Source organism: Morus notabilis, unplaced genomic scaffold, assembly GCF_000414095.1.
Source record: "Morus notabilis unplaced genomic scaffold, ASM41409v2 Scaffold283, whole genome shotgun sequence".
NCBI classification, from domain to species: domain Eukaryota; kingdom Viridiplantae; phylum Streptophyta; class Magnoliopsida; order Rosales; family Moraceae; genus Morus; species Morus notabilis.
The window spans coordinates 196,366-215,640 of NW_010360513.1; the positions used below are offsets into that span (position 1 = coordinate 196,366).

Consider the following 19,275-nt stretch of genomic DNA (forward strand, 5'->3'; position numbering starts at 1 on the left):
TAACCAAACATATTTAAAAACTCTTCTAAAATAAAAAAAACCTCTTTTCCATTAACTATTCATATATGCTTATTTTATTCTACTACTTATATAGGCAACTTTTACGGTGAAACCCACTAAAAAATCGTGCTAGTAGAACCCCCACTTTTAATCATTAGATTAATTTTTTAACGATCAGATTTATATAAATTCGTATTAAAAATTTACAATGCGCCACACAGAACTGTTCATATTATAAATCTAATTATTAAAAAATTAATTCACCAGGGTGGAGATTTTTTTGGAGATCTCACCGTCGCACGGTAAAAAATGCCTAAAAATAATAGCAAAAGCTATCCCAAACCAGACTTTAACGAAAGTAATACCAGTCGGCAACAAACGATACTAAAAGTAAATCAAAATTCATCGTCAGGCTTTATTGTATAGAGTGAAGCTGAAGAAGTCTTATTTCAATGGACAGCTTGAAAGCGTGCAACATATACAACAAAACTACCGGTCAACAGATAAGTAATCATATCCGAAAACTAAAAAGTCAGAAAAACTAAGATGAAAAACTCTTTCAGCTTAGACAAATGCACTTCTGCAGTTCATCTCTCTGCTAATCTTTCCTTGGCGTAATGGTACCGAAACCATTGCAACTAGTCAAGCATGCAAAGGATGCAGAGAAGCGTAGCTGTTATTCATCAGAAAGACTTCTTCAGTGCCTCATTACACTACATGTAAACAGAAAATCACATGTCAAAGACAGCTTAAAATCAGAAAATGTTATTTTTTTTCTTTTCCCCTTTTTATTTCCCTTTTTTCCCCTAAGGTCTGTTAAAGGGATACAATTAGCAATCAATCACGTTCGTACTTATTGCACGAGTTTAATATGTTTTAATTTGTTCGGTCCAAAAGATACATGGTCAACTTTCTTTCTAGAAAATGGAAACTATAGGCAACGTAGCTCCAAGGATAGCCTATTCTTTTCTTCACCCTACCCTCAATTCCAATAGTTCCCGAGAGTATTGAATGGACCAACCAAAATACGCCAAGAGAAGTCTCCTACTTACAACCAACCAAAATACACCAAGAGAAGTCTCCTACTTACATGTCATGAACCGCAGGCAAATTACAAATATCTGTAATAACAGATAACTTACAATGCAACTACATAAAAAGAAACTTGTAAACCATCATTCCTCATATATGATGAGCAACAGGAATCATGTAGTATGAAATTTCAATTAAATAATCAAATAAGCGAGATAAAGGATATGCATGATAAGAATAAATTTTCTTTGTCAATTTTTGTCTTCCACAAGTCATTTCTTGGAGAATATTATTGCTATACGAAGATACTACTTTGTCGGATAAGTCAGTGTCTTGATAGGGGTGATCTGAATACGATTCCAACAACCAACTTGAATCTTTTTCCATCGTGTGGCCGCTTTGAAGAATTTAATTATTACCTCTGATATTGACTATTGATAGCCTAAGAATTTTCCTGGTAATTTATTTCTCTCTTGTAGTAGAGTACTAAAATAATAGACACAATAAATTTCATGAATGAGTAAAGGAGACAAATTTTATATAACCAAATAACAGTTTTTCTGTAAACAATTATGAATCATGAGCATTGAAATCCATTTTGACTAAAATCAGCACAAAAATTCAATTCATTGCATCTTCACAAAAGTGGATAAAAGCAGAGCATACCTCATCACTGGGAAAGAAGTGTGCAAGTGAAACCATCGGATACAAGTTTGTTAACTGCATTCCTAAGTTTGACATAGTCATCCTCTTTGTTGTACACTTGATGCGAAATGCGAGCATACCCAGTTATCGAACCGGTCTCACCATTCTTAGGAATCCGGTAATAAATCGGAACTTCAACACCAAACTTCTCTCTCAAATGCGTCCTTAAATTCGTAGTATCCTTCTCACAGGAAATCCCTAAACAAGCAGGCAACCCAATCATGATCATACTTGCGCACATTTCAGGAGGGCACCCAAGATTGGTCTCCCACGCCTTCGCCAACATCTTCCCCATCTTCACGACTTGCTCATGATTTCGCTTCTTAATCCCCTCGATACCTCCTTCGAACCGATTGACGAATTCCACAACTGAAGGAACCACCAACTGAGGGCTGTAATCCCTGGTTCCAATCCAAGCACTCTCTATCGCCAACCCATTGCCATACTCATGGGACACCACAGGGTGATGCAAATCCGATAACTTGGACGATTTCCGACAGTACAACAGCGCGATAGACGGCGGACAGAAGAACCACTTATGCAAATTGCTAGCGTAATAATCCGCCCCAATTTCTTCCATATCAACGTCAGTACACCCAATACCATGAGCGGCGTCTATAAACACCTGCTCAACGCCTTCTTCCCTACAGATTTTAACCAATTCCTTAACGGGAATAACCACACAAGGCATAGAAGTAACGTGATCAATAACAGCAAGCCTAATTCTCCTTCCATTAGCTTTTCCCCTCTCCAAAGCCTTCTTAAACTCGGTGATAATCTCTTCGCCGGACTTAACGGGAAAGGGCAAAGGTACCTCGATGACGTGGCCGCCGGCGCGGGTGACGTAAGCCTCGATGGACTTCTTGACGGAGCCGTAGGCGTAATGGAGCATCAAAACGGCGTCGCCTCGGTGGAACTTGCCGTCGGTGAAGCCCCAGGCCATCTGCTGGAGGACGATGGCGGCGGCGGTGGTGGCGTTGTCGACGATCGAGACCTCGTCGACGTGGTCGGCATTGATCAGGTCCGTGATGATCGTCCTCGACTGGAGAATCCCCTTCTTGAGCTCGTTCAAGTAGAAAGCGTCGGGCTGGGCGAGGAACCTCATCTGCCACTCCCTCTGCGCCTCGATTACGGAGCTAGGGCAGCACCCGAAGCTCCCGTTGTTGATCCGTGCGATGCCCGGATCGTGGTGAGAGAACTCCGATCGGATTTCGGATTCGGTGATGAAGGACGACGACGAGGAGGAGAGAGAAAGAGAAAGCCTCGGCTTCTTCGACGCGGGGTGGGCTTTGGTGGTGTCGCCGTTGAGCTCCAGATGGTTCTGGTCGTGGCCGTGGCCATGGCCGTTATGGGGAGAGGAAGCCATTGAAGGGGAATTTGCAGGATTCTAGGGTTTGGAATAATTGGAGAAGATTAGAGGATGAAGACGAAGAGGAGGAAGAGCATCAGAGCATGTAAGTAAGAGAGAGAGAGAGAGAGAGAGAGAGAGAGTGTGTGACTGAAGAAGTAAAAGGAGATAAGTTTTAAGGAAAATATAAAAAAGGAGAGGGTAACAAATGGCAGGTTTTAGTAATAGGATTAGGGGGAAGAGAGAACAGAGAAGTGACGAGTGGGAAACATTGGAGCACCCAATAACCGCATTGAAAAAACTAATCACTAATCAGGTACCGCCACCAAAAACTCTCTCTGACTCGTACTCGCACACCCATTTTAAGTATAACTTTTAACGCACGTGACTCCCCACCTTTGCTCACGTGATTTACGTACACTTGCATTAACAGGAAGAGAAAAAGAGGGGAAAAAGTTGCTGAAGAAGAAAATGAGGGGCACTTTTATTAAATTTAAGCTAGATGTTTAGTTTACAAATTTAAAATTATAATTTAAAATAATTTTTAATTTATATATATTTTTATAAAAAAAAAATATTATAATGAGTCTAAATTATGATTTAAATTATGACACGAATACTTATATTAAACACGAAATTTGTGATGTAGATATGCTTATATTTGTAACAAATATTGTCTATGGTTTTTTTTTTTTTTTTTTCTGAAGGTCTAGAATCTATTGATTGCAATTTTCATAGCTTTAAAAGTAGTATCTCATTTGGTACTTGTTATTATTAATGTAAATTTGAGGAGTTTGGTATTTGTTCATAATGTTGCTAGGAAAAGAATATAAAGGGAATTAAAAATCCTAAATGGTTGTTCTTTTGAAGTGTAATTAAAAATTCTAAATGATTGTTCTTTTAAAGTGTAATTTGAGTGTAGTTTTTGAGTTAAATTTGAGTTATAACTTGAGTTGAAGTTGTAACTTGAATAAAGTTGAGTAAAGTTGAATAAAGTTGAAACTTAAAAGAACATGAACTTGAATAAAATTGGAACTCGAGTTGTTTTTTTTTTAATTTTTTTGACAAAAGAACAACCCCTAAATTTTTAGTGTTTTACGTACTTTTTTTTAGAAGATAGTTGATAGTTGCAACGAAATGGACATAGTTATGGCTAGAAAGAAAGGGGATGGAATGGTTTTGGAGTCTTTTTTGGGAGAAAGAGAAAAATAGATCAAGACTTGAGATGAATTAAAATTAATAAGAAAATAGTTTATATAAGTTAATAAATAGGCCAAATTATTATTTTTATCCATAACTTGTCTGGTTATGAACCATAACTTGACAAGTTATTGTCCATAATTCACGATTTTTGTCCATAACTTGTCTGGTTATGAACCATAACTTGAAAAATTATGACCTATTAATTTCTATAATTAAAAATTGACCTATATACTTTCTTAACCTTTTCATATTGGTATATTTTCTACTATTTTTGTCTTTTTTTTTCCTCCCCTTTTTAAGAGTCCCTATCATAATTGATATATAGAATGTGTGTGTGAATATAAATACGGATATAATAGTAAAACATGCGCTACAACCATTCAGTGTCTGTATAACGCAATCTCTATAAAGTAGACTTATCCCCTAAAATTTTTCTTGCTCTCAGCCTGAAGTCGATGAAGCCATGATATTATTATATAACATTATGTACAGCTACACAGACAAATATTTTGTATAACTATTGCCGCTGACATTGTGTGTGTATTATTATTATTATTATTATTTGGTGAACGCCAAAATTCATTCGTCATAACAAGCATTGACTCCACCAATCGAAAATCAGAAGATTCCAGCTGACCCATTTCTTTGCAATTTAAGCTTTGTTACCGGCCTTGCATTTAGGTAAAACAACTAAAGATCCAAAATAAGTACAAGAAATAGTAGCATACCGAAAATACATTACTTGTCGTTAATATGTTTACTTGCGGATCTTTGATGTAATTTATAGTACTAGTACATCTAAGAATTTTTAAATTAAATAGTTATAAATAGTCTCAAATTATGGATCATCTCGGACCTAAACTCTCATAGGGAGTATGTTATTTTTAGGTAGAAAGAGAAAAAAAATCAACATTGTAGAATTCCCATTGATTTGCCAACAAAACATTAATCTAATACATTGGTTAAGGACTAACGAGAAAGCAAGAACATAATAAAGAACAAAAGGCCGTCAACAAGCAAACACATGCCAAGGGAGTGACGCGGGTGCTAATTTAGGATATCGTTTTTTTTTTTTTTTTTTTTTTTTTTTTTTTTGGGTTTTTTTTTTTTTTTTTTTTTTTTTTTTTTTTTTTTTTTGGAGATTTTGATGTGAAATCCGTTGTGTTATACGTAAGCTTCCTCACCATACAAATTGATTAAAACCAAGCCAAAACAAGACGCCAATTTGTCTTGTGTTGAGTGTTTGAGGGTCCACATGACACAAGTGGGGGCAAAGGCACAAAGTAATTGGCTTTGGGATTATTTTGGTTAGGAATTAGGCCCCATGTCACTTTCAAGACGTTTGCAATTTTGCATAAACACCTGTAAACATGCAGATATCAACTACGGACTGTGATTTGTCAATACTCAAATATGATTCGTCGCACGTTTATTGCTTATTGACTAGAATTCTAAGTGCTAGGGTCCATCATCTATCCTTCATTGTTTGAAAATTTAGCGTAGATAAGAGTATTGGATTACCAAAAAAACAAACAAATAAAAAAAGTACCAACTTTATGTTAGAATGTGATGGGCTGGCCTTCTAAATCTAGTACATGAATAGGTCTATTTCCCAAAGGCCAAGTAATAAAGCCCTTTATTCCTATCGCAATTTTATGTCAGAATGTGGTGGTTGCTAACTGACTGAAAGAGTCAAAGAAGCCTTGAAAAGTATGAGATTTGAAAACGAAAAAATAAAACACGTCATTTGAAAAAAAAAAAAATATTATAGGAAAATTTTCATATTAATACCATGTGTTATAGCGTAATTATCTTTTAATATCTTATGTTTTTAATAATTTTAAATTAGTATTTTAACGTTTTAAACAATTATTTTTAATATCTTAAAGTCATTCTTTAAGATGTAAAATGTCAAATTTACCATTCTCATTACTTTATTAAAAACTAATAAATTTTAAAAAAATACTGAAAATTTTATTTTAATTTAAAGCATTATTTTTATTTTTAATTTTTAAATGTTTTAAAAAAAATTTCAGAATTTTTCTAAATTTATTATTAGTTTTTTAGTTAATTAATAAGAATGGCAACTTTGACATTTTACATTCTAAAAAATAATCTTAAGATATTAAAAAAATAATTTTCTAAAGCGTCAAGATACCAATTTAAAATTACTAAAAATACAAAGTACCAAAAGACAATTACGCTATACGGTACTAATATGAAATTTTCACTTCATGATATATCATGGATTTATTTATAAATGTACTAGAGTAAAAAAGTGGGACAACACAATACATTCAATTTTAGAAGACGTTTGGTTCATTGATTAGAATCATGTGATTAGAACTATTTTTTATTTACGTGTATTTTTTGTGAGAGAAAACACTGTAACGAATCATGAACCATGATTCAAATCATAGTTTGAATCCTCCGACCATTCATGATATTTATACCATTGCCCTTTCTAAAATGGAAAAGACTAGGCCTCGTTCGTTTCAAACCATTCCTGATTTTTACACCATCGCCCTTTCCAAAATGGAAGAGACTAGGCCTCGTTCGTTCTGTCTTGCGGTACCCGACACTTCTAATGTCCTTTATTCTTTTGGGAAGCATGAAACACCAGTTGTTCACCAAGTAGTCTGCCTTAAGGAATTAAACTCTCAATTATATGACCACTCAACTAGAAAACGACCAAACTTCTAGGCAGAAAAATATTCCAAGGCACATTCATTTTCAAGGCAAACTTAGCTTATACAACGCATATGGTCTCTAAGATACTAAACAACTCATTCATGAATGGCAACAACTAAAAAACAATCTAAGATTGCTTTGGCTTGTCATAAGCAGCTATGTTCTGTGGTTCACACTCGGGACTAAATAAACGTACCAGCAAAGCAGAGGTTGAGCCTACCGATATTGCCCCGCAAGCCGCCCACCGGAAACTCCTAGGAACTGTAATTCTAGGACCTGCACAAGGCATAGGCAAACACCCAAAATGTTTGTATTTTCCGACCAAAGTGAGTGACCAAAACAAACAAAACGACGAAATCATTATTCATTAGCATCTCAATGCTAGCATGAACTGACCATAATGCAATCTGCAAAGAACCCAGAATCCCAATCCTCCACCAACACTGAAAATTCCAGCAGTATGTCTCATCAATCTGGAACAAGGTTTGGCGTCTGATCTACACAGCTCACCATCTGAGAACCCAAAGAATCGCCTCAACGACATTTGCGTATCACTTATAGCTCCTTTGAGAGAAATCCATTCAAATGTACAACTTCTTGTCAGCAAAAAGAAAAATGCTTTTACTGATTTCAACCAAACTAAACATAGAACATTAACCCAATTATTTTATATTAACACAAAAATTTTTCGTACTGCGTCATTTTGTCAAACACTTGGAAGGCAAACTGGAAAAAGCAAAGCAGAAAAACCAACGAAAAAGTTTGCGGCTTTAATGTATTGAGTAGAGGAATAAACACAATAAACAATGAAGATTTCGAACACCTCCACGAAGAGATGGCTCGTTTCTTGTTCCAACTTGCAAGCGGATCCGGATGTGAATTATTTAAGTAAATTGCAAGGATAAGGTGAAGTTCAAGTAAAAATATTCGTCACAAGCTTCAATTTTGAATGAGTGAATCTTATAGTTAGAAAACACAATGTAAGAAATTCAGAGAAACGAAAAAGATTGTGTTTTTGCCATCTTCCATGTTGGGTATAATTAGGAACAAGGAACGGCAGAATCAACTGACCATCATGCTATCAGAAGAAACGATGATTATATTGTGAGAGAGAGAGTCAGAGAGAGAGGCTTACCGGAGTGAGTTGGAAGCGCGCAACCGTGGGACTGTGGGAGGCTGGGCGGGACTGAGCCAACAGAGAGAGAGAGAGAGAGAGAGAGAGAGGCTTACCGGAGTGAGTTGGAAGCGCGCAACCGTGGGACTGTGTGAGGCTGGGCGGGACTGGGCCAACATGAGAGACTCAGAAGGAGAGTCTGAGCGACACAGCGCAGGAGTCAGAAAGTTTGCAAAAACGACAATCTTTGAAAAAAAAAAAACCAGAATAGTAACCCCCTCTCTCTTTTTTATTTTTTCTTTTATTTTATTATTATTATTATTTTTTTTTTTTTTGAGAACTCACAAAACAATTTTCTTTTGGTCTATCAACTATCAATGTAAAATTTGGATAATTTTTGAAGTCGTTATATCAATAAAAGTTTTTCAAAATTAATTTTGCAAATAGATATTTCTCTTAAAACTCATTTTACAAAAGTTCTGAGACTAACGCAACGGAATTAAAAAGAATTCGATTTGCGGTTCCACCAAACACATTCTAGAGACAAAACTACGAGTGATATTTTGAGTTTCAAAACGACAAGATTTTATTAGTTTAAGCAGCGCAAACGTTTTAATTTCAATTTATGCACATCATTTATGATTGGAGGAGTAACTTAGAGTTTGTTCAGTTATATTTTTGAATTATGGTGATTTGAATATAGATTTTAAGTTAAATTTAAGTTGAAGTTATAACTTGAGTTTGTATTTAGTTGTTTATATTTGAGTTATAATTTGAGATGATAATCTTTTTGAATATGTGTTATGGTGTGTCAAAACTTGAGTTTGTATTTAAATAGTATAGTAATAAAAACTTAGTGATGATGAAAAATTTTAATAGGGTATATGGGTGATATTTTATTCGTCTTTTTATTGTGAACGCATAAAAAAAGAATCATTTCAATCAGAATTAAAACGAAAAAGTTATCTCGTTCACTTCGCTGATTCGAGTTTAGAATTCAAGTTTTTCTACAGTAAAAAGCTCTCACAAACAATCACATCTAACTTTTTTGCTACAGTAAAAAGCTCTCACATAAAATCACATCTCAACTCGAATTCTAAACTCGAATCAGCGAAGTAAACGGGTAGTGTTTTTAATAATAGAAAAAATATTGTTCATTAACTTGAGTTTGAGTTTAGGAACTTGAGTTGAAGGGGAAACTTAAACTCAAATGGGCTGTTCGGCAGCCCCTTTCTTGAGTCAAAAACTCAAAAAAAGCAACTCGAGTTACAACTTTATTCAAGTTCATGTTCTTTTAAGTTTGAACTCGAGTTTGGTACTAAAACTCGAGTTTAAGTTTCCACTTCAACTCGAGTTCAAAAACTCAAACTCAAATTAATGAACATTATTTTTTCTATTCTTAAAAATGCTATAACTTTTTCGTTTTAATTCTGATTGAGATGATTTTTTTCTATGCGTTGACAACAAAAAGACGAATAAAACCCCACCCATATACCCTATTAAAATTTTCCATCAGCATTGAGTTTTTATTAAAATACTATCTAAATACAAATTTAAGTTTTGACTCACTCAAACACAAACTCAGAAAGATTATTATCTCAAACCCTAACTCAAATGTACACAACCAAACACAAACTCAAGTTACAACTTCAACTCAAGTTATAACTCAAACTCAACTCAAAATCTACACTCAAATTACCTAACTCAAAAACGGCAAAAGAACAGCCTCATATTTTAACCGTAAACTCAAGTTAAAATTCAAGTTAAAACTTAAGTTCAAACTCAAATTTTATAAAAGAACATGAACTTAAATAAAATTATAACTTGAGTTTAAACTGTTTTTGAGTTTAGGTACAAACGAACAAACCCTTAATTTTTTTTTTTAATTAAATGGAAGGCTCAAATTAGACAATTGCCTCTCTATCATGAGTTTCAATGTTTTTTTGGACTGAATTGTAACGGAGGGACTATGTAGAACTTTTACAAAGTTTGGAGCAACTTTGTATAAAGTGATGTGTAGGTTGGGAAATAACTTAAGGCCTCATTCATTTCACTAATTCAAGTTTTAATTTCAGTATTTATATAGTTAAAAGCTCTCATAAAAAGTCACATCTAACTTTTTCTGTTACAGTAAAAAATTCTCACATAAAATTATATTTCAACTTAAATTAAAAACTCAAATCTGCGAACCAAATGAGGCCTAAAACACTGGACCTATAATTTGAGGTCTTTTTTTTAAAAATATTTTAAAGTAACAAATAACCTTAACAGTCGAAACTTATAAAAAGTTTCTACTTGACTTCTGTCAGTATATAAGTTTAGCACCCATGATTTTTTTTTTAGGTTTAAATCACTTCCAATAATCAGATTCTCGTGTCATTGTTATTTATATTTCTATAACTTATCTATCAGATTCATTAGTAATTACAAGTAGGTCTGTTAGGTCTAATATGGAAGTTAATCTTTATTATCAAATCCTTAGGTTCAAATGCAAAAGCCGTAAAATGATATTCAGTTGAACACATCAAGACCAACGAAAATGAAAAATGGGGTAATAAAAAAAAAGGAGTTTATTTAAGTAAAGGATAATTTTTAAAAATACCCTTTAAAATTTAACTCCTTTTTATTTTTATCTCTTAATATTATATTTTTATCTTTTAAATTAAAATTAATCAAGGATAGAGTTTTTATGGACACCGTATTCAGCGTTTACAACGTTCCAAAATGGAACTCGGATACACTACACTACTGGCCATCGATTGTTTCTTGTCGTTCTGACTATAAGCCACGTAAATAAAGGTACCAAAAGTACAGTGAAAATAACTCCATAGAAGATCTCATAAGGTATTGGTTAAAAGATGAAAACAAAAAAAAAAAGCAAAAAAAAACAAAAGAAGAAAATATTTATTGAGGTCACCCGAGTAATATATGATAATATGGTACTTTTAAGAAAAAAAGACGAATATTCTTTTAAAACGTATGAATACTGTATTTTACTTTTTATATTTAATTAATACATTTTAATTAAAAAATTATATTTATAAAAAAAGATTAATTAAGAATAAATAGTAAAACTTTTAAAATAATGTATTTAAAAAGAGAATTTACTAATTTTTTCTTACTTAACTTTTTATTACGATTGAAAAACCTTGAAAAAAAAAAGAAAACCTAATAATACGTAACAGTGGATTATTCGATAGATAAGTATGTCTATCTATATTAGAGTGTGTGGTCACACTTTGTATTTATTTCTGTTTCGCATTTTTTTATCAAAAAAATTCTCTGGTGCGCATAGTGTATTAATAAGTCAGGTTTTTTTTTAACGTTAAATGTGCATATTTTTTAATTTTTACGTGATTTTACACAACTTTAAAATATATAAAACCTGATCTATTAATATATTAGCGTATTAAAAAATATATTTTTCTTAATAGAAAAGAAAAATGAGGGAGGACCATTAGCCGTACCTTTTTTTATTTTTTTAAGGGCTCGAAATATTGAGAAATGTTTGTATTGAGTTACGGCAACTTACACCAAATGTGTTTTTTATGTTCTCAAAGATATATGCCAAAAATGGAAGCTCTCATATGCAGAGTGTATATATATAAGAACAAAGCGCTCAAATTTAAATGCTAATATGCTGCTTCGTGGCCACTTTCTGTTGGTTGTGGAAACTTCTGGGAAGCTTCAAGTGGCCGCAAAATTTATGGCATTCCATGTCCATACTTGAACGGAAAAAAAAAAAAAAAAAAAGATTAAATAAAAAAATGTTTTTTTTTTTTTTTTTTGCTGAATAAATGGTTAGCTGTCTACTGTCCATTGCGTGTTTCGCGTGTGGATTTTTCTATTTGGGTTGAATTATTTATTTATATACTTCATCTCAATGAGGCAAGAGTTAGCTTAGTATTTTACCATATCATTTTTTATCTAATTATTTTATAAGTTGAATGAGATTTGTATATAGTTTCAATATACTGCATTTAACAAAAAAAAAAAAAAAAGGTTATACCAATTGTAATTTGTTTTTGAAGTTTAATTAGTACTAGATAATTTAGCTAATAATAATGGTTTATAAAAAGTAAAAAAAAAAAAAAAAAGGCAAAAAGCTTTAAGAAACAAAAATCTAATGTCAACTAAAGTGTATATTTTTTGGTAGGCAATAAGGTACACTCGCTCACGTGCAAGAAAAGGCGCGTGGGGCTTGTTTATTTTTCATGTAGAATATGATTTATTTCTTTATTTATTAAAAGGAATAATAATATGATATTTATTTGGGAGAGACTGAGAGGACAAAGACAAGTTTCCGTCATTGAGTGTGCTGTTTAACTATCTTCCTCTCCTTACAAAAAGGCAGGGAAGGAACTCCTATTTCTCAGGATACACTCATAATACTCTTGTGAAGTTCCTCTCCATATCTCAACTTTCTCCAAGCAAGGTAATTTCAGTTTGACTTTTCCTGTTCTTTTTAGTGATAATCATCTTCATCAACATGACAATCAGTACATAATGCATAGTGGTCACCATGGTTAGTAATACATCCTTTTAGACTTGATTTGGAGACCAAACCATATAATCATTTTTCTTTGGGATTATATAAATATATATATATATATATCTGTTTTGTTATGGTGATGAAGTTGTTGTAACTGTCTTGACATAACAATACTTATGTCTTCTTTCACATGGATTTCTGATTTCTTGTATAGTTGGGTAATAATCTTTCACGGTTGGTCCTGGTTTCGTGGACCATCATCCTTTTCTTTTGTATGGGCTTTTTGTATACGTGAGGTGATTTTTCATGGTTAGTACAACTTTTTGTTATTTTTCTTACTTGTTCCTGAAATTGAAACTTTTGTTTCATATCTTCTTTTAACTCTCTTTTTGTTTCCTGTTCTATAAAGAACGGATTTTTAAGCCACTCTTTTCAATCCTGTGTTTAAATACTCTACAACTGTTTCCTACTTGAGATTTCCAATAAATATTTCTTGATTTTAGACAGGTAATCTACTTTTTTTTTCCTCCCCCTTTTCAAGTTCTCCACTATCCTCTTTTAAGATACCAAGGTTGTTCTACAGTGGAGATGATGATCAATTATTATTATGATTATTATTTTTTCTCTGAGATGATCAATTAATTTGGTGGTTTAATTTAATTTTTCTTTAAAGCCTTGACCGCAAACACAATATTTTCCTAGCTGATTCAGAAGGATCTGTGATCTGTCCTTTATTAGACCTTTTTCCTTCATGACATACACATATAAACTGAGTGTGGTAATTTGTTCAGTTTTTGAAACATGTTTACTTCTATGAGATATCAGTTTCAAAGAATTCCAAAAAGTGAGGTCATATTGATACCTCCTCTGTATGTCAAAAAACTGTCCTATTTATTTTGGCCCTCTTTTTGACAGGATTTCTCTAACCATGTGGCACAAGCATCTTTTGGCGAGTTTTTACATATGGGCCTTAATATGTTCACTTTTTCCTCCTTCCTCTAATGGCTTGATGAGAATAAACTTGAAGAAGAGAGTCCTTGATCTTGAAAGCATAAAAGCTGACAGAATAGTAAGAGAGGCAAAATACAAAGGGAATCGTTATTTGGGTAGCTCTGGTGATGATATAGTACCTTTGAAGAACTATTTGGATGCCCAATATTATGGAGTGATCGGTATTGGCTCGCCGGCTCAGAATTTCACTGTCATATTCGACACCGGCAGTTCCAATCTTTGGGTTCCATCATCAAAATGCTACTTTTCTGTAAGGACTTTCTGGCTTAGATGTTGCAGCTTTTGATGTTCTTTATTAATCTTATTTGTTCTAATCTGTTAATGTTTCGTAACTGTAACTGTGTTTAGCTTGCTTGCTATTTCCATTCCCGGTACAAGTCAAGCAAGTCCAGTACATATACTAGTATTGGTAAAGTGATCAATTTTCATGACATTGCTAGTTTGTCTATATGACTGTTATGAGACACTAGTTGACTCATACTTGTTGACTTGTGATTCAGGAAAGTCTTGTGAAATAAATTATGGATCTGGATCCGTATCTGGTTTCTTCAGTCAAGACAATGTTCAAGTTGGAGATGTTGTTGTGAAAGATCAGGCGAGCTTCTTCTTCTTCTCCTCTCTCTCTCTCTCTCTCTCTCTCTCTCTCTCTCTCTCTCTCTCTCTTCTTTTCTTTTAACATGTTTCGAGAATTCTTTGTGCTTTGGCTACAGAAAATGAAATGTAAATCTTTTTCAGTCTATTTATTTCATTCTAACTCAGGTTTTCATCGAGGCAACACGAGAAGGCAGTCTCACATTTTTGCTGGCCAAGTTTGATGGACTTTTGGGGCTTGGTTTTCAGGAGATTTCAGTTGGGAATGTTACTCCAGTCTGGTACTTATATAAACCAATTTCTCTGTTTTGTTTGTCAAACTTCGAGAAAAGCTCAATAAACAATAATCTGTCCCAAAGCTGCAATGCCATGGATAGGTTGATTTATTTCACAAGTGCAGGTACAACATGGTACAACAAGACCTTGTAAGTGAAGAAGTCTTCTCATTCTGGCTTAACCGTGATCCAGCAGCAGCGGTGGGAGGTGAAATCATCTTCGGTGGAGTTGATGAAAAGCACTTTAAAGGGAAGCATACTTATGTTCCAGTTACCAAAAAGGGTTATTGGCAAGTAAGTGAAACCGGACAACGTAATACTTGACGCCTTCTCCTAAAACTCTTTTCTTTTCTCCTGGCGATTAGAAAAGAAAGTAATCTCATCAGACAATGTTTCTGTGTTTTTCAGATTGAAATGGGAGATATTCTCATTGGCAACCAGTCAACAGGTGATCTCTTAGAAAAACCTTAAGTAGTGAGGTTATATCATCTTGTTCGATACGACGATTAATAATCTTGAAAACACAATGCAATTTGACTTGAAAAATAACTCCATTAATAACGCAAACTAATAAGTATTTTTCTCAGGTGTATGTGCAGGGGGATGTGCTGCTATTGTGGATTCGGGAACGTCCTTACTCGCTGGTCCAACGGTATGTGCTCCAATCGTTTCATGAGTTGTGCTTTTGCCCCCTCTTTCTAAACTTAAGCAAAGAATTATTGAGCTATTGACTCTCGTACAGACTGTTGTGACTGAGATCAACCATGCAATTGGAGCCAAAGGAGTAGTGAGTACAGAATGCAAACTAATTGTTTCTCAATACGGAGAGTTAATCTGGGATCTACTCGTTTCAGGGGTGTGCTTTCTTGTTTCCCCGTTTCTTTATATTTCCTTTTCAACCTTGTAATTTATAATCCAAAAAAGATGGGACTAAGGCATTTTTATGTCCAATCTGCAGGTTAAACTTACATTTTTATGTCCAATCTGCAGGTTAAACCAGACAAAGTTTGTCAGCAGATTGGTCTCTGCTTGTTCAACGGGGCTGAGTATGTAAGGTCGGAAAATTTTCTCATCCCCTTTGTCTGATTCATCAGCGTTTCCTATTATAAAGTGTTAGGGAAAACACACCCCTAAACTGACGCAATAGAAAATAAACTAAAACAAAAATAACAGAAAAATAGAGAAGACAAAGATTTAGGTGGTTTGGAAAATTTTCTACGTCCACAGAAGAGGGAGAAAAATTGACTAACAGTTTCAGAATTACACGCTCATACAACTTTCGCATTTTCTCTCTACTCAAAATCGCTTACACCCTTACTTATTTCTCTCCTCACTTTTCTCTCCCTCTCTCTCAAAAGGAGGCACTCTTTTTCTGCACTTTTCTTTAAGCACATCTTTTCTTTTGAGCACACTTAAAAGTCTTGCACAAAGTACTTTTTTATAGACTCCTAGTAGCCCCGGCCCAAAAATATAAAACAGTAACTTACTCAAAAAACGCAAAATAGTAACTTTCTCAAAACCAATTTGAGTCACTTACCTAATAATCTCCACTTTAACTCAAATTCTCTCAACTCACATATTTGGGTATCCAATCTCGACGCACATCGTCGCACCCTTTATGGATAGGGTGACAATAATGCAAACTTCAACAAGAATAAACATACATCAAGTTCAAACTTGACACGATAAACTGTATTCTTCTTCAAAGCATCTTAATTACCATAAGTCTTCACCATCTTGCTTTCATTATCTTCAACTGTCATTATCTTGTTGCACTCTTTTACTCCTGTGACTTCTTTCTTTAACAATAGAAGAAGACTCTTCGTGGCTTGGCTCCACCTCTATAGCTTCACCTACAACTGTAGTCCCAACCAGCTTATACAAGTTTTTCACTTTTTCACCCTTCATGGCTATTAAATCACCTCTTGACTTGCATAAAACCACCCTTTGCATAGTACTCACAACCCAAAGTGTCTAAAGCCTCTAAAGAAATCAAATTTCTCCTTAATTGAGGAACATGCCTAACATTTGTTAATATCCTCACAACTCCATCAAACATCTTCACCTTAGCAGTACCTATTCCAACAGCTTTAGCACTAGAATCATTAGCCATCAACAAAGTATCGGCATCACAGGGTTTATAGGAATCAAACCGCTCTTTATGTGGACACATATGGAACGAACATCCAGCCACATATGAAATTGGCATCCAGAATCTAAAATCCAAGAGTCAGAAATATTTTCATCAGCAATAACAGAGTAAACATCGTCTTCGTTGTCATACTTGTCACCAATAACATTTGCAGAATTTGAAGTCTCTTGGGGTTCTTGCTTTCTTTTTCTTTTCTAGATGCTTCGTCAATTATTCACAGTTTCTCTTAATATGCCCATTCTTATAATAATAGTAGCACTCAGTATCCTTTCTTGGACGGGATTGAGAACGATCATTTCTCTTATCATAACATCTCCCTCGTGACTTGCTCGTATCCCTATTTGAATATGATTGTGCCACTAAAACTTGTTCAGCATGAGACGTACTATTTGGCTTCTTCATATTTACAGTATCTAATAAAGCAATGACACCTCATTTACAATCAACGTGTTAGTTTACCAATCTGTCCCAAAAGCTTAAGCTTTTAGGAGGTGGGCCAATAATAGTTTATACTTTAACACTCCCCCTCACGTGTGAACTGGACAATGGGCAATCGTGTGGGTAAATTAATTGGAAAGCCTAACACGTGAATATTTAAGCTCAAGATATATTAAAGACCCAACACATGATGACAATTTAAATGGAGATAAATAGTGCAATTACGAGAGTTTAAACTCAGGACCTCCCATTCTGATACCATATTAGTTTACCAATCTATCCCAAAAGCTTAAGCTTTTAAGAGGTGGGTCAACAATAGTTTTATACTTTTACACAATGTTGTCTTTTCAATTAAAAGTGTAGTCATCAAAGTCTCATATGATTTAGGTAGGGAGGCCAACAAAATTACCGTTTTATCTTCTTCATCAATTTTGACCTCTAAACTTAATAATTGAGTTATGCTGCTTATGCACTTATTAAAATTATTTATATGATCCCTAACATCAATTTCTTCATCTATCTTCAACTCATACAATTGCTTCTTCAAATATAATCTATTTGTTAGGGATTTCGACATATAATTTTTTTAAAATTTTTTCCATATCTCAGAAGGAAATGTTTCACTCATAAAGCTATATTTCAGTTTAGGAGCCAAACTTAAACGAATAGTGCTTACCACTCTCGCTACTAATTCTTCCCAATCTTCATCTTTCATATTTTCTGATTTCTTTTCTTGCAGCGCTTTCAGTAATCCTTGCTGAATCAGAACATCTTTCGCCGTGCTCTACCACGTGTTGAAATTACTTTTTTCATCAAACCGCCCAATCTGCTAAAACTTTATGCCGGACATCATCTTGACTTTTTATTTTTTTTAATCTTTACCATAGCTCTGATGCTAGTTGTTAGGAAAAACACACCTCTACACCCACACAGTAGAAAATAAACTGAAATAAAAATAGCAAAAAATAAACTAAAATAAAAATAACAGAAAAATAGAGAAGACAAAGATTTAGGTGGTTCGGAAAATTTTTTACGTCCACGAAAGAAGGAGAAAAATTCACTAACAGTTTCAGAATTACACTCATATAACTTTCTTATTTTCTCTCTCTACCCAAAACTCCTTGCACTCTTGTCTATCTCTCTCACTTTTCTCTCTCTTTCAAAAGGAAGCAGCATTTTTTTTTTTTTTTTGAGCAGATCTTTTCTTTTGAGCTCATATAAAGCCTTACACAAAGCACCTATTTATAGACTCCTAATAATTCTTGCTTAAAAATATAAAACAGTAACTTACTCAAAAAACACAAAATATGGGAAATCAATTTGAGTCATTTACCTAACATAAAGTTGTGTTTATGTTAGTATCCCGAGTATGTCTAGTTGAGTCAGAAATAAGCAAGGCATCGAGAGTATATTCTTTTCTGAAGGAAGGCCTTTCAGGTCATATAAATTCTCATGCTACACTTAAAACATTGCCTACAATATCTTAAACTGACACTCGAACCGCCTTGCCATGCAGTGGTAAAATTGAAACAGTGGTTGAGAAGGAAAATAGAAAGGAGGGAGATTTAGAAGCCGACCCGCCTTCATGCACTGTCTGTGAGATGGCTGTTGTATGGGTCCAGAATCAGCTAAGACAGAAGGAAACCAAAGAAAAAGTGATCGCATATGTCAATCAGGTGAGTTATTTTGAGACCACGCTTGTTGTTCTGTGCTCTAAATTGTTGAAAAAAACAACAAAGTTGTATTGAATGTTTGTGTTCTGATTTTGACAGCTTTGCGAGAGCCTGCCAAGCCCAGCTGGAGAATCAGTAATCAACTGCAATAGCATTTCAACCATGCCGAACGTTACATTCACCATTGGAAGCAAACCTTTCACGCTTACTCCAGAACAGGTAAGAATATAACATGACTGGTGATATTTGATACGTTAAACCTATGAAGATACGAACTGAAGTGGAACACAAACATTGTTTGATACTTATATAGCTTGTGCTTGAATTGTAAGAGAACTAACTTATTTTGCTTCAATCTTTTGCCTTGGTATGTAGTATATTCTGAAGACGGGAGAAGGCCTTACTTCAGTCTGCATCAGTGGGTTTTCGGCTTTCGATGTGCCTCCTCCGAGGGGTCCTCTGTGGTATCTATAATCTTAGCTTTTTGTGTGCTTTTCTTTTTTTTTTTTTTTTTTTTTTTGGCCAATTTTCATCGTCTTAGGGGGGAATG

At 34.1% G+C, this 19,275-nt stretch overlaps 3 protein-coding genes across 5 annotated transcripts in view; 1 reads left to right on the forward strand and 2 right to left on the reverse strand.

Annotated features, from left to right (window-relative positions):
• Positions 1 to 385: 385 nt before the first annotated feature.
• LOC21405460 (probable L-cysteine desulfhydrase, chloroplastic) lies at positions 386 to 3,324 on the reverse strand. Of its 2 annotated transcripts, none has more exons than XM_024164628.1 (2): positions 1,699 to 3,324; positions 386 to 673 (listed from the first exon to the last, which is right to left on the reverse strand). In XM_024164628.1, the coding sequence occupies exon 1, from the start codon at positions 3,101 to 3,103 to the stop codon at positions 1,703 to 1,705; it is 1,401 nt and encodes a 466-aa protein (XP_024020396.1). In that variant the 5' UTR covers positions 3,104 to 3,324; the 3' UTR covers positions 386 to 673; positions 1,699 to 1,702. The 2 variants fall into 2 exon arrangements, with proteins under 2 accessions (XP_024020396.1, XP_010094901.1); XM_010096599.2 differs by having other exon boundaries at positions 386 to 713.
• A 3,530-nt stretch (positions 3,325 to 6,854) lies between these two features.
• LOC21405461 lies at positions 6,855 to 8,345 on the reverse strand. Of its 2 annotated transcripts, none has more exons than XM_024164664.1 (3): positions 8,210 to 8,345; positions 7,376 to 7,543; positions 6,855 to 7,255 (listed from the first exon to the last, which is right to left on the reverse strand). In XM_024164664.1, exons 2-3 carry the CDS (start codon positions 7,521 to 7,523, stop codon positions 7,107 to 7,109), a joined length of 297 nt encoding a protein of 98 aa, XP_024020432.1. In that variant the 5' UTR covers positions 7,524 to 7,543; positions 8,210 to 8,345; the 3' UTR covers positions 6,855 to 7,106. The 2 variants fall into 2 exon arrangements, with proteins under 2 accessions (XP_024020432.1, XP_010094902.1); XM_010096600.2 differs by having other exon boundaries at positions 8,115 to 8,345.
• Positions 8,346 to 12,378: 4,033 nt separating this feature from the next.
• The window catches only part of LOC21405462 (aspartic proteinase), a 7,379-nt gene continuing 482 nt past the window's right edge, over positions 12,379 to 19,275 (forward strand). The window contains exons 1-13 of the mRNA XM_024164665.1: positions 12,379 to 12,528; positions 13,501 to 13,846; positions 13,945 to 14,005; positions 14,097 to 14,191; positions 14,356 to 14,468; positions 14,588 to 14,756; positions 14,871 to 14,910; positions 15,050 to 15,114; positions 15,205 to 15,318; positions 15,453 to 15,517; positions 18,569 to 18,728; positions 18,825 to 18,944; positions 19,101 to 19,189. Of these exons, the coding sequence (XP_024020433.1) occupies positions 13,514 to 13,846; positions 13,945 to 14,005; positions 14,097 to 14,191; positions 14,356 to 14,468; positions 14,588 to 14,756; positions 14,871 to 14,910; positions 15,050 to 15,114; positions 15,205 to 15,318; positions 15,453 to 15,517; positions 18,569 to 18,728; positions 18,825 to 18,944; positions 19,101 to 19,189 (1,424 nt within the window). The 5' untranslated portion in view covers positions 12,379 to 12,528; positions 13,501 to 13,513. The remainder of the gene's footprint in view (positions 12,529 to 13,500; positions 13,847 to 13,944; positions 14,006 to 14,096; positions 14,192 to 14,355; positions 14,469 to 14,587; positions 14,757 to 14,870; positions 14,911 to 15,049; positions 15,115 to 15,204; positions 15,319 to 15,452; positions 15,518 to 18,568; positions 18,729 to 18,824; positions 18,945 to 19,100; positions 19,190 to 19,275) is intronic.

Bases quoted from the DNA above. Each gene is read 5' to 3' on its own strand.
- LOC21405460 (XM_024164628.1), bottom strand. From the start codon at position 3,103: ATGGCTTCCTCTCCCCATAACGGCCATGGCCACGGCCACGACCAGAAC.
- LOC21405461 (XM_024164664.1), bottom strand. From the start codon at position 7,523: ATGTCGTTGAGGCGATTCTTTGGGTTCTCAGATGGTGAGCTGTGTAGA. The intron at 7,256-7,375 runs GTCAGTTCATGC...TGCCTTGTGCAG, and splicing joins TCTTTGCAGATTGCATTATG to GTCCTAGAATTACAGTTCCT.